A 14,879-nucleotide genomic window follows, 5' to 3' on the forward strand; every position below is an offset into this window, starting at 1 on the left:
GCTGTAAAACGTGCTTTGCAGTCTTCAAACTTAAATGTATAAACTTATCCGTCACCGATTTCCTATGACAAGCTGAAAAAGATGTGTTTCTTCCCACTCTGCAGCGGATCTAGGAAGTTGAAAGGACAAAAAAGCAAAAAGGGAAAAAAAACCCCAAAGAATTAAAAAGTGGCAAACGTTGTACAGAACTCAGCGGGCGTGCCGTGAAGCTCACGGGGCAGGGGTATGCTCAGGCAGTAGTTTCTGTACAGACGGTAACGGGCCGATCTGACACAGAGCCTGGTACCGCCCGAACCCCGGCAAAGCCCAGGGCCCTTCGTGCCTGGCCCCGGCCTGGGCTGCGGGCGGCGCCGCTCGCCCTCACGGCCTGAGGCTGCGATCACGCAGCCAAGCTTCTGGAGAGGGGGAACGGTGCCTTGAGAAAAAAACAGTTTGGCACATGAAAGGTTACGAGCAGAGCAGGGAATTAAGATTAATTCTGATGCTCCCGACCTAGAGACAGCCCAGGCCGCCTGGCGAGGGGAGGCGCTCCGCCCGCCCCACCGCACCGAAGCGGCGCAGCGGGGGCTCCTGGGCCGCACCCCCGGCCCGGCCCGCTGGGCCCCTCCCCGCTGCCGCCGGTGGGTCCCGCAGCCCCGGGACTCACCCGGCCCCGCCCGCCCGCGGCGCGGCCCGGCCCGGCACCGTCCCCCGGAAGTGACGCCGGCCCCGCGCGACGGCGTGCTGCCGTGACGTCAGCGCGCGTGCGCAGCGCCCCGCCCCGCCGCCGGGAAGGTCGCAGCTGTGACCGGCCCAGCCGCCGCCGCCGCCATGTTGTCCGTGGCCGCCCGCTCCGGGCCCTTCGCGCCCTACCTGTCGGCCGCGGCGCACGCCGTGCCCGGCCCGCTGAAGCCGCTGGCGCCGGCCGCGGCGCGCCGGGCCGAGAAGGTGCCGCTGGACCTGAAGCGGCCCTTGCTCTGCCGGGAGTCCATGAGCGGCCGCGCGGCGCGGGGGGGCCTCGTCGCCGGCGCCAGTCTCAACGGTACGGGCGGAGGGGCGGGCGGCGGGGCGGGCGGCGGGCCGGGGACAGCGGCTGTGTCGCCGCAGCGGCTGGCGGGGGTGCTGCGGGCCTGGCAGCGCCGCGAGTGCGTGCAGAGGCGCTGGCGCTCGCCACCGTCCCGTCCCGTTTGGGTGCGGGTTGCGGCGGGGACAGCAGCAGCCGCTGGCTGCAGAGCCGGGGCCGGCCGGCTGCCCGCAGCCGGGTATCGGTTTTGCGTTGCGAAGACGCAGGAAAACTGCGTTCGGCTCCATGGGGCGTTTAACGGGGGGCAGCCGAGCAGCGCTGTGCAGCGAGAACTCGCGGCGCGTTTTACTGCCGCGGAAAAGCGGCTCTAACGGTGAATTCGGTGTGCCAGAACCAGCGGCGCGCTGCGCTCGGGGATCGCCGTGCCCCCGGCTCACGCCGCGCTCGCCCAGCTCGGGCGCAGGCAGCCTGCAGCAGCAGCGCGCCCCCGCCCCGCAGCCGGCGGAGCCTCGGGGAAGATGCGCCGCGGCCGCAGCGCTGCGCACCTCCCCTGGCACCGCCGCCGGTACCTCCCCCGGCACCTCCCCGTGCAGGATGAGTTCCGCTGAGAACTCTATAAACCTGTAACTAAGACTGAACGTCAGCTACGTTAGTTTCAGTTAACATCAAGCGTGCTTTTTGCTGCATATAAGGAAGGTTTAGAAGTTAATCGTATTGCTTGTTACTAAATGAGAAAAACTTTAAGTCTTGACGCCGAAATAAATTGGCATGGTTTACTCTGTCAGAAGTTTGAATTTAATTTCTCTGCAATTAAAATCCTACAGCAAATACCTGCTCTATGCTCAGTTACTTGTAAATAAACGTAAATATTTCCCCCATTATTTTGCCTTTAAATCCCCAAGAGCTATTCTAGGTACTTTTGAGAGAATGAGTTTTATTAACCTCTCTTGACTTTGTGCCAGCTGCTAGTAAAAAAATAAAGACTAAATACTTCTTTATAAATAAGAAGCGTTGCACTCTGGCAAGTAATATGTTCTGTCTTTTGTGCGTTCTTCACTTTGGCTTATAGATGTTCCTTGAGGGAAGCCGCTTTCTTGTTCTGAAGAAACTAATGGAACACCTCTTGGTTAGCCATCACGTTAGTTTAGCACACAGGTTTGATGTGAGAATCCCACTCGTAATGCTTTGGTAACTGGATAATTATTAGTTTTATCCTTAAATCCTTCTATGAAGTGAGCCTGGCAAATAGGGAATTGTAGGTTTAAAAATTATTTATTGTGGCAGTTGGCTTTGACAATAGTTTGATGTAAAGAGGGATGCCTGATGCTGCTTTCTTTAATCTGAAAAATGCTTAACCACATACTGAAGATTATTAAAGGCATAGAAGTTACTTAAGTCAAAAGAAAGCACAAAAGTGTTCAGCAACAGATGTGCAATCTTTACTAAATCAAATTTCTTTGTAGTAGTTTTTTTCAGGGAAACTTTTGAATGGAAAACAGATATGTCTTTTCTTAGCTAGTCATGGTATCCTCCAGGAGTTTTTTCTTGAAGACTTCCGAAAAAACAGTTTACTTTAAACCCAGAACTTCTCACAGATTTTTGTGCATCCTTACCAGGCTTTGTGTAATTTTCAAATAGGTAAAACTAAATTCACAAATCACCTGTTTTACCTATCAAAAATACCTTCTGGAAACCATTTTCCTACAAATTAAAATCAAAATTTATAACTAGAGGAATCCTACCCAGACTTGGGAATAACTTTTACCCATTATTCCAAAAATGCAATTAAAAAAGTGTATATACATCATAATATTTTTTACCTGAAAGTTTTGTCATTTCATATTTTTCTTGCAGCACCTGCCAGTGTTCGTTGCATCCATAATGATGTCGTGGTACCTGACTTCTCTGCCTATCGTCGTCAAGATGTGCTAGATGCCACCGTATCTTCTCAAGGCAGCAGTGAAGCTAGAAAAGGGTTTTCATACCTCTTGACTGCAACAACATGTGTAGCAACTGCATATGCTGCTAAAAATGCTGTCACCCAGTTTATTTCCAGCCTGAGTGCCTCTGCTGATGTGCTAGCGTTGTCAAAGATTGAGATCAAGTTATCTGACATTCCAGAAGGCAAGAACATGGCTTTCAAGTGGAGAGGGAAGCCCCTTTTTGTGCGTCACAGAACCCAGGCAGAGATTAATCAGGAAGCTGAAGTTGATTTGTCTAAACTGAGGGATCCGCAGCATGACTTAGACAGAGTAAAGAAACCAGAGTGGGTCATACTGGTGGGTGTCTGCACTCATCTTGGTTGTGTGCCCATTGCTAACTCTGGAGATTTTGGCGGTTATTACTGCCCTTGTCATGGGTCCCATTATGATGCCTCTGGCAGAATCAGGAAAGGTCCTGCTCCCTATAACCTTGAGGTTCCGAGTTACCAGTTTCTTGGTGATGATGTTGTGGTTGTTGGCTGAATAATGAGGTGCTTGCTCACTTTCATGGCTCTGTGAATGTACACTCACAAAAGGGTTAACTGAGATTCTGGAATACTGTAAAACCAGATGATCCTAAAAACGTATTAGCTGTCTAGATTCTCAACCAGAAGTATGTTGGAATACTTCCCTGTGTTTTAATTTTAATAAAAACTTGGAGTGAGCACTTCTTCGTGGCTAACGATAATGTGTATTTATTTGTGTATGGACTTCTAGTGTGTCCAGTCAAAGAGATACTACAGCAGATGCAGAATGTGTTCATGGAGCCCTCCTGAAGGGCTGCTCATGCAAGACAGACACTGAACTACAAAGCCCTTGTTTCTTCATACCACGTATTTTCTTCTTTTGTAATTTTGTTTTGTTTTGCTGCATTATGGCAAGGAACATCTGAAAAAGGTCTTGCTATGAATTTCTAACAGTGAAGTAAGTTTCAAGATAGAATTCTATGAGATTTAATCCTTTTCCTTCCAATGTATTTTTTCCCTTGCTTGTTTTCAAAGGAAGTGAAGGAAAAGTAAATAAAGACCTACCTAGAAAGAAAATTCTTTTACACTGGTCAGAGGCAGCTTATAATTGTTTAGCTAGAATGATAGCAATATAATTTTATGATGATTTGGACAAAAATAAGCATGTCATGTTAAGAGTTATAAAATAGTTGTTTAGTTGCAGATAAGGCTTGATCTTACCTGTATCTAAACATCAGATCAGGTGCTTAGGACACTGGGAAATCTGACAGTTTTCCAAAAGAAGTTGAGAGGGAAGTAAAAAGAGAAATCCACCTTTTACAGAGGGTGAAAAATGCTTTGTAAGAACCACTCAGTCTGGACTAATCTCTGGTGTTAAACATAGCGAAATGTTGATGTGCCATCAAAGATATTTTAAGACTCAGTGATTTGTGTCAAAACTATAATTTCATACTGCCTATAAACTAAGCCAAATAAAGGCCAAAACTTTGAAACCTCTCTTACCTTGATGCTGACTCTGAAGGCATGGAGAAATGCAGCCTGGAGCAGATGATCTAACCAGCCTTGGTCCTGCCAATACAAAACAAAACTAGCAATTAATTGCCAATGGTAGATGAGGAGAAACAAGGTGTGCTGTGTCCAGAACAACCCAAAAAAGCAAAACAAAAAGACACCAAACTATTTCCTGTTTGCTTCCAATTATTTACTGCTGCTCTATGAATGCTTTTGTCTTGCACTGCATTAACATGCTCCCTCCAATTGCAGAACAGAAAATACAATCCTCAGAATTCCGTGGGTCTGGAGTGTTTAGCTTCACATAAACGTCATGTAGAGCTGTGGTGATAGTTGGGTTAAAACTGAAGTTTTAAGCAAAATTAATTAATTGACGCGTTTGGCTTACCTGTTCTCAAACAATTCAGTGAAAAAAAGAACATAAATGGCTGCTGAAGAAGTTCTTAGATATGCATTTTACACCCTTTTGTATTTGAGCTTTACACCTTATCACTATATCCACAAAAACATTCTCAAGAACTCTTTTTGGTATGACGTCACACAAAACCAGTACTGAAAGGGATGTTCCCCAACTTTTATGTAAGCAATTGGTGTTGGTATATGTGCCTTGTATTACAGGGTTGATCATTCCTCAAATTTTCTATTTCAAGGAAAAAACCTCAGGAACTCCTGAAGTAGCATTGCTCATCTGCTGTCAGGTGGCTACTTTTACCTCATCCTAAAAATGTTTTTTAGCCCACAAGTACATTTTTTAGGCCAAATCTTTGTTTACATAATCGCTAAGTAACTGTGGTACCAGTATATTAGTCCCCTGTAAAGCAAAGAAATGGCCAGGGCAGTTTCTGAGCTGACAAGTGAACACAGTGAAAGCTAGAGTAGCTACATCACAGCTGGGCTTTAAAGGGTCACGCATAAAATTCCTTGCACAGAATAAGCTGCTACTTAAATTACATCAAACTGACTGAACCAAATCATACCAATTTCAGCTAATGCGGCACCATGACATTGAACGTGTTTGAGAATAATCTGGCAGCTTTTACTGTAAACATGAGATGCCAGCAATACCTTTTTTCACCAGACTGATGACATAACAGCTGAAGAAGCTGAAGTGTTGCTTACTAGGTAGTGCAGACCTGATAGTCTTCATCTTCTCCCCTCCAAGACTTTGTTCTCTTCATAGCGGCAAAAAGCATTCCTGATGGGCTGCGCATGTCTTAGAAAAGAATCGGGGTTTACTAGAATTTGAGAATTAAGGTGAAGAGTTTAGAGCCTCAAATCTCCAAAACCAGTCACAGTTTGGTATTGAAAGTATGAGCGGAAATGAAAAACCATGACATTTCATCTGATCACGTTAAAATACTTTTTTACTGTGAAGGTTGTCAAGACACTGGAGTAAGTTGTCTGGAGAGGTTGTGGAGTATCCATGAAGATAAATGCCCAAATCACACTGGACAAGAGTCCTGAGCAACCTTGCTTTGTGCAAAGCAGTTGGACTGGATCACCTCAAGAGGTCCCTTCCAACCTCAGCGACATTGTGATTTGCAAGGAGTATTGTCCAATTATTGTGTTGTCTTCTCTGGGACTAGAAACTCCAGAAAGCCCAGGCTCCCTAAGGGGAAGCATGACTGGAGTGAGCAAGGGTAAACCTCCAGTTGCCAGTAATGAGCTCATAATTACCTTGTGGGCTAAGATGTCCTTGGAAGGAGCCTTTACCACTGCCACTAATTACAGACATTGCCACCATACAAATGGGTAATGTTACCCTTTCCATGGCTAGCATACCCCGTGGGGCTGGAAGTGCAGGTGTTCAAGTACACAGAAAAATACCACTATATTTTATTAAATTCTGAGGATTCATTGTGTTCATAAGCAGCAATGGTTTACTGGGCTTTACTACATGTGTATTTCCACTTCGTCTCCTCCTGCACTGCCTGCCTTTCTTCCGAGTGCCTCCAAGGCTCGAAGCAGCAGCCACGTGTCTGGTTCTTCTCAGCTAGCTACTTTCGCTCCTTTAGAACAAAACAGTCTTCGTGAAGTTGCTGAATGGGGTTCATGTTTATTGAATAAAAAAAAAGCTCTTCAGGTAAGGGGAATAAAGATTCTAAAATCAAAACATAATTTTCTAATATTTGACATTTCAAAAGCTTCATCTTTCCTTTTCTGTATCTTTGGAAGAGGGACAATATATTTAATGGTTACTGCTGCCAAAGGAATGATTAGCGCAGAGACTCGAAATGAAAATTCAGAATATTAATTCATTTTCGACAGGCGTTTTTTTCACCCTTCCAATTTGATAGGTCCACTTGTCAGAACGGAAGACAGTTCCCCACACAGCCTCTGTACAGTCATCAACGTATGTTCTTGCAAATGAAATGAGGCAGCGTTCTCAAAGGCTGTATTGCGCAGCAGCACAGTTATCAAGGACACTCGCCACTGCTCACCAAAGAAATAGACCTGAAGAAGAAATTCTGTAAGAGGGTTCTGAAGCAGTTTGGATATATCTGAGGAACACAGTATTCAGTTCCCCAGTTAAAGGAGCCTGCAGTGTCAGAGCAATACATTTCTCGTCAGTAGAAGTCACAACTGACAGAATAATCACCCTTCTTCAACCCTGAAAAGGTAAAAAGTAACTGATTTGCAGACAGAAAGAGTTTAAAGCTATCGAAGGCTGGGTGTCCTCCATTGATAAGGTTTTCTCAGCTACCTACAAATGATGTTTGTTCTATGTGTTAATTGCTTTTATCCTCCACAGAGCTGGTAGCACTGTTCATTATTCAAATGGTTCACATTCTAAGACAATTTTTGGTTATTTACACTGTTGGGAAGCTCTGGCTGTGATCTATATTAACTATGCCAGATTTCCTGCTCTCAAGTAATTTATTTTCCCTATGTTTCAATAAATAGTTTTGAAAAGATGTCTAAATGAAAAATACCTTTCATGTTAATAATGTAGGTAATGCCATCTCTGGAGGACTTTTAGCACTTCATGTCCATTAAAGTCTTGCAGTTTTGCTGACCAGTATACGTTCTGCAATCACCATGAAAATCCAAATTTTCTCTTGTCATAACCTTTTACAAATATGCCGTTTACATAGGCTCAGCTCAAAAGTGTCCGACAATCATCTGGGGGCCTGGTCTGATATGCCTAGAATCTGGTGGTGGTTGGGGTGGTTCCCCAGGCTGTAGCACCTAGTGCATTCAGAGTAGAGTTCCTATGGATTTCAGCTACCATTAAAAGTACCTGACAGTCCTGCAAATCACGATCTTAAGTTAAAAGTCTGGAAAAGGACAGAGAAATGCGATGACCACCTGCAAACAGCTAGAGGTACTGCAACATTACACAGGAACCACAGCACAACTGGGCATACACCTCACACCTCTGGAGTATCGTTCCAGAGCATCCTCCCTTTCTTTTCCTGCAAGCGGGGAATTCATCCCTATGCAACTATATCAACAAGCAAAGAGGGAACAGCTTCCAAGATTTACTTTTGTCCAAAACCCAAGCAGTTGCAAATGTAATACGCTGCACTTGACAAATTATTTAGCATAATGACAACATTTTAAAAACTCCTTTGTTCTTGCAGAAAATAAGTAGGTGTTTTGGTTTTGTTTTCCCTTTTTTTTTTTTTTATTAAGGAAAATACAAGAGCTTTTATGCACTAAAACCAGGGGAAGAACAGATTTGTGTAATTAGGTTTTAGCATAACATGGATGCAAAATGATGTTACTTAAAGCCTACAAGGAAATACTGACCTCAACATTTCAAATCTTTTGGATCTCAGCTGGGATTTCAACTTTTCAAATTATACCGTTGCATTGTACTTCTAGAGAAAAATGAACAGAATATATATATGTTCTGCTTGCAAAGTTGATATCTACTCCCAAGATGAAATGACACCCTTTCTGCATTCCCATATTCCCTCTTGGGAATCGAAGAGGCAAACCACAACAATATAGAGGGCTCCAGTGGATAATACTGTACGTGCTCCCCGAAAACTCAACTAGAGCCAGGCAGGCTCGCCTCCTTTACAGCCTGCTGGATTTGTTTTGCATTCCTGCAGGTAACATGAGTCTGCCAGGATGCAGATAAGCTGAGTCAGAGCCACAGGGGCATTGGGCACATCCTGAATATGGTATTTCTGAAATCTTTAAGCTTCAGAATACCTTGTCATTAAGTGATCCTAACCCAAGCTGCCATCATACCCCAAGATCTTCAGAGTTAAATTACAGCCTACAAACCTTCCCAGCTTGTTCCTGTGGCTACAGAAAACACCAGAAAATTTTCAAGATGCAACTCGTATAAGCTTATTCACTAATAAAATAGTAAAACAAAGAACTCGGATTCCTAGAATTAAGCAGTATTAACCAGAGACTACAATGTGGTCTGTAACGATGCTGATGTCTGGATATATTGAGCTAGGATCCTGCCAGACACCAGCTTTACAACACAAATGTCACGCATTTCAGGGACTCTGTCTCAATTTATGCAAGTAGCAGTCACCGAAACTTTAAAACCATTGTGTCCAGCCTATTTGTGGAGCAACCCACATCCTATGTGCATGCAAATATTAATTCTAATGTGTAATTTTCTTTGTGTCTCATGGAAGAAGAGATCTATTAGACTGCTTTCTCCCTTTCCTTTTCACATGGATTCATACAACACGAAGTTCCTGTAGTTGAAGCAAGCGGACAAGTACAAGAAATGGTGTGCTGCCTGTATTACAACAGGCTCAGGGATGTTGAAATGTGTATATGGTTCAGCTGAGGCACCTGATTCTGCCAGATGAAGTCAAAGGCCAACACTACAGAAAGACGGCGAGAGTCTAAGTTTAGCAAATCAGCTAAAACTGAGAAGTCAGACAAAAAAACCCTCCTCCTAGTAAATAAGGAAATGGCATCAAGAGGAATGTAGTTTCAGAAAACAATTTGGTCACGCTTCCATCTCCTAGCCCCAGCCACTGCTAATACACTTGCCTTAAGGTGTGTGTTATCAAATCCTGGGTGGGTAGAAGTGGCACACCAGGTGCAATCTGCTCATTCCTGTACCTACTGGGTGTATTGCAATCATTTGTGGATAGTATTTGCAATGGGAGGAGGAGAAGGGGGCACTGAGGACTTCAAAAAGGTTCACTGTATTTAGAGAAGTTGTGTAGAAATTTCAAGAGGACAAGAGCTATGACAGGTAACACATAATGCAGTCCCTTAGGGGAAGAGTTGTTTTAATACCAAATTTTCAAAACAAATGACACTTCAATTTATTAAAGCCTTCATTCAGATTTTGTGCATATTAAAATACAAAATAAAACTATAATCCTATTTGTAAGCAGCTGGAGTACTATAAGGTGATAAGTAATAGCCTCCATGGATTTATCAAGAACAAATCATGTCAATACAGTCACATTTGTTGCTATAATAGGATAACAGGCTTTGGAAACAGGGGGATATTAGTAGCTACCAAACTTTCAAGTAAGATTTTTACACAATCTCCCAAGACATTCTCATGTCTACTATTAAATCTGATATAAGTGGAAGTATTGTAGAGGACAACTGCTTCAACTACAGTCCTTACCGATGAACTACCAGCGGTTAGTTCCCTGTTGAACCAAAGAGACGTGCTGTGAGGAGTCCTGCACAAGTCTGGGTCTAGCACCGTTTGGTATATTTGTTAATGAACTATATGTCACAAGACAGAATAAGCTTTATAAAGCTTGCATGCAGTGGTAAACTGCTTAGAGCTGCAAACACTGATGAAAAAAGGGTTAGAGTTTAAAATAATCTTGACAAATAATGCTCTGCAAAGCTAGAACGTGTCGCAATCGGAAGTAATAACTAAGCAGCAGATCTGCAAAGAAGGATCTGGGGTTATAGTAGATCACAAGCTGAAGATAAGTCCAGGACCATAATGTGATGAAAAAGGCTGTCCCGTTGGGATTGAGGGTTGTATGGGAGATGTGAAAACCCATCTTACTTTATCACTGGGGAAAAGATGATTTGTTGCTCAGAGTGTTTTAAATAAAAGGAAATTGTGGCCCAACTAGAGTAGTATCCAGAGGACTACAACAGCTATGCTTAAATTTACATATGACTGAAATATAAGCGGAACAACTGGAAAAGATGGAGAGGACAGAACATTTTTAAAAGTATTTCAAAACAAAAATACAAAGAGATAATGTAAGCTATTCCCTGTAACCTTTGGGTGTAAGCCAAGAAATATAATGACTTGAATCAGAGGCAAAGAGATTTAATTGAGACTCTGGGGGGAGGAAAACAAGTCTTTCCAACTGTAGTTAAGATTAGTTCAATTTTCAGGTATCCTGAAAATAGATGTGGAATGTCTGGACTGAAAATTGTAAAGTACACTTCCCAGTAGCAACTCAGGAATAACTGATGGGGTTTTGGGGACCTTCCGAGGTGGCTTCCAGCTGTACACCTCCATGAATCTATGAAAACAGGGATGGATGGTTTGTAATATTTTTAGCATATCACATTGTATCTTTGAAGATTATATCAGTGGGGAGAAAATATAATACTGAAATGAATAGAATTCTTGATACAGGAAAAAGGTAAGCTGAGGAATCCTTATGCTAAGGGACTGGAAAATTAATGGAAGAATAAAATTGGTTACAAAACATTACTTTGGTCAAGAGGTTGCAAAATAGGGAAAACATTGAGGGAAACATCACTAAATACATGCTTTATTCTCACATTCATTCCTTAGTATCTGTTTATAGCCACTGCTAGAGGTAGGGTACTGAGCTATATGGACTTTTTGTCTATTAGAGTTGTTCTTATATTGTTTAATATCCTGCGTCAACTATGACTAATGAAATGCAAGAGAGAAACAACAGATTATAACATGTCTGGCTTAAAGAAAACACAGAACTTCTGGCATTTATTGTCCTAACACAATTAGCAACCAGTTTATGTCACAACTGTGATATATTTTCTTCATGAAATATTCTGCATTATAACATTTTAACAACCTCAAGACATTACTTATAGCATTGCCTTCTTCTACCAATGCATACTCAAAATGTAATGTACCATCCTTTACTACATGCGCATTTTTTTGGCATTAGAAATTTAGAATAAGCGATTCTGGAATTAAACCATATTAGAGATGCATATGTTATGTTACCTGGTTTTACCTAGCTTTTACAGGAGCTAGAATCATGAGACATGGAGGACTGTCTTTTCTGTCTATAAACGGCAGTAGTATTAGTAGGGGAAGATCACTTCCACATTTAACAATATTACATGGTGCTGATATCTTCTGTCAGCCAATTACAGAACTGGCAACTGTACCATGACTTCGTCCTCGTCCAATACAAGCAGAAGTTATGCACCTAGAAGCAGAGCTGGGATCAGAAGGTGAACATACAAATGATAGTTTGTCTTGTTTCAGGACTTAGCATGAGCCTGTATTTGAGATATCTTTAGTAAAAAAAATCTACAGTACAAATCACCAGTATGCAGATGTCTGTACATAACTTTCTGCAAGCAATCTGATAGTAGTGTTGGACAGAACTGGCTTATTCTCACCATGTAACATAGTAACAGAACTCCAAATTTTCCTCTGTGAGTGCTCATATAATTTGCAAGTAATTGCATACATGTCAGCCTCTAACTCCGATCACAAATAAAAAGTGCCAGCTCCCTGCAGAGTTCTCTTGGTTTGCACAGCCCTAGGACGACCAAAAGAGCTATTGAGAAACACATAATTTCCTAGCAGGTCCAGGAAATTTTATATGTATGGGGATTTAATGTTTTTAAAAAGGTACTCAAAACCAAAATGTAAACTGCTTGAATATATGTTCTGAGAGGATAGACTTTGTGGGTACAGAAATTATCCTCCCATGTCTACACTGTAGAAGTTAAAGAAGAGCAAGAAGCAGCTAAATGAGGTAAGTTTTATTTCACAGGGTAACAGCACTGGGGCTTTGTATTGGTCTGTGTTTGGACCAGGAGAAGGATACCAAGCAGTTTATTTTGTTAACTGTTGCTGTTGTGCCTGCCTCATGTATAGTTGGCTGATGACGGCACCGTTTAGGTAACATTACTATTTGAAAAAAAAAAATAAATAATGGAGCTGTCCATCTAGATTGCAACAAGTGTGACAAAGCATTTCAGATGTCAGTCCAAACTGTCACCTGGAGGATGTCACCCCTACATACAGCACAGCCTGTCAGCTGTGACAGGCTACAGCTGGGTTTTCCCCTCTATTTTCAGTTCCAACTGAACTGCAATTTTGAATTAAGTATTAAAGTATCATGAGTTTCAGTAGCTTTTCCAGCAGTTTGCCTGGAATTGTGTATATTCCAAAGGTCTGAAGTACACTGAAGTTTTGTGCAAGCTAGAATTTCATACACACAACAAGATGTGGCTCACAGATTTCCCACTGAAGTACCTATAGTGGCATGACCAAATCCTGACCTAGCGGTTATTCTTTGCCTATAATGACATGAACTTTGCCTGATAACAAGATTGCATATTTAGGCCAATATGTTTTCCTTTTTAGACTTGTAATATGCTTTGATTTAGATGTTTTTATTTGGAATTTAACGTTTCCACAAGCAGAAGCCTCTATTTACTCTTTGCTCCAGTTCTTTTAATACTTCTGCTTCAGAATACAGTACAAAATAAAAATATCTCTTTCCTTCTCACTGTACTTGACATTTACTAGAAAGATGAATAACTACTTAAAAAATATTTTTGTTGCTTCTAACTAAAAAGAACATTGCTATTCGCTCATAAGGCATATCTGACATTGTATATCTGATAGACAAACCCTTGCATTATGATACAAGAAAAGAAAAAAAACTACCTATACATATATACTTATTTGCATGTATAAATATATATGTCAGGCTCTTAGAATGCAATAATTTAAACTTTACTAGGGTATATTCATTATCAGCTTTTGGAAGGTTGAACATTCCTCCAATAATATTTTTTAGGCCATAATCACAGTGCCACTCAGCTTGTCCTGCTCACTTCTCTTAACCTACTGGAAGAGTTGTTTGTGATCATTTCATGTAATTGAAATTGACAAAGATCTTCTCATCTTGTGCCAATCATTTTTCAGAAACATTTGTTTTTTAAGATAGTTTCCTTTTTTAACAGATAAGCTGTCCTTACTTATAATTCATATCAATAGATATAGGCCATTCTTACTCATAGTCTATAAATCATCAACCTTTTTCGGACTGAATTTCTTGTCATCTCTAGGCTGCTCCGTTGAGGTCACTAAAGGTTGCCATTGCCAGTGCTATTTATCTTCCAAATTTTTTCTCCTCTCTACTTTTTCAGTTCATTTCATTTCCCAGGCAAACATACTTCTACTTAATGGCAGCAGGTCACCTGCTTCTCGCATAGACAGGAGTGATGCTCCACAGGTTCTGCACTGTGAGCACACTTACAAACTCTGGGCTCTTCACTTCCACTGCACTCGTAACCCCAGTGAAAAACACAAGGATTGATCAACTGGGTAGGTTAAAAGAAGTCTGGAAGATCAGTGATAAAATCACGGAGTTATGGTCTAGCTTGTGGTTATGGATTAGGCAGGTTTTATGTCCAGAGCCCATCAGTCTAGAAATAATTATTGTCTTAACAAATCCAGTATTTTTGTACAAAGAAAGTAAAAATATCTTCACAGAGATCCAGAGTCAGCATGAAATAGGTTGTTGCAACCAAGCATATAGCCCACAGGAGTAGGTATATCATCCTGCAGGTACAATGGTAGCCTAAATCTGTCTCATTTTATGTACTAAACTGAATAGTGCCGTGGGGCTTCTATCTTAAGTGGCAAAATAAATGCACCACAAACAATAATGAATTACAATTTTCTGATTGCCAAAGCCCCACTGCATACAGCATGGCCAGAGTTACAGCCTCTGTACCTTTGGTGGAGAAGATTTAGCAATGTACAAAGAAAAATCTCTTGAATCTGTGACTGCATTTCTCCCCATCATGTTTGTGATATTTAAGTAATTTTCCCTTCCATTTACCTTCCACAAAGCTCAGAGGCAGCAGAAATTGCCTCATTCTGTGGTTTTTAGCTGTCTTTCGTTCATCAGTAGTCTATCATCAGTATGCTTCTCCCAAGTGAGATGTAATCTATTAACATTTTTCGCAGCTTCTTGTGTGCTGCTTTTTCGCTGTCTTTACCCAAGTGAGCTTTAAGGGAATGTTTTTTAGCTGATTTGTATTTGTTTGGACGATACAACAGTTTTCTCCATTTTCTTCTGTAATTAGTTTTATCAGTATCAGTTTGTTCTTCACAAGAGAAAAAAAACCCAGCTCCAAACACTGCACATATTTGGTCTCTATCTCACATTCTTTAGACTTAGTTGCAAAGCCATTCTTGTTTCTTCTGCAGCTTTTGGAAACATCTACATTTATCTGTTAGTATTTCTA

At 41.9% G+C, this 14,879-nt stretch overlaps 1 protein-coding gene and 1 long non-coding RNA gene across 2 annotated transcripts in view; one reads left to right on the forward strand and one right to left on the reverse strand.

Annotated features, from left to right (window-relative positions):
• Nucleotides 1-733: 733 nt before the first annotated feature.
• On the forward strand, nucleotides 734-3,656 carry LOC101922682 (cytochrome b-c1 complex subunit Rieske, mitochondrial). Its single transcript, XM_055818935.1, has 2 exons — nucleotides 734-1,021; nucleotides 2,858-3,656. Exons 1-2 carry the CDS (start codon nucleotides 811-813, stop codon nucleotides 3,466-3,468), a joined length of 822 nt encoding a protein of 273 aa, XP_055674910.1. The 5' UTR covers nucleotides 734-810; the 3' UTR covers nucleotides 3,469-3,656.
• A 611-nt stretch (nucleotides 3,657-4,267) lies between these two features.
• The window catches only part of LOC129785663 (uncharacterized), a 316,952-nt gene continuing 306,340 nt past the window's right edge, over nucleotides 4,268-14,879 (reverse strand). The window contains exon 6 of the long non-coding RNA XR_008749831.1: nucleotides 4,268-4,520. This is a non-coding gene — a long non-coding RNA (uncharacterized LOC129785663). The remainder of the gene's footprint in view (nucleotides 4,521-14,879) is intronic.

This window comes from Falco peregrinus, chromosome 14 (genome assembly GCF_023634155.1).
Source record: "Falco peregrinus isolate bFalPer1 chromosome 14, bFalPer1.pri, whole genome shotgun sequence".
NCBI classification, from domain to species: domain Eukaryota; kingdom Metazoa; phylum Chordata; class Aves; order Falconiformes; family Falconidae; genus Falco; species Falco peregrinus.

Excerpts from the sequence above, each read along its gene's own strand:
- LOC101922682 (XM_055818935.1), top strand. The coding sequence starts at position 811 with ATGTTGTCCGTGGCCGCCCGCTCCGGGCCCTTCGCGCCCTACCTGTCG. Across the intron at positions 1,022-2,857 it reads CGCCGGCGCCAGTCTCAACG|CACCTGCCAGTGTTCGTTGC; the intron begins GTACGGGCGGAG and ends TTTTTCTTGCAG.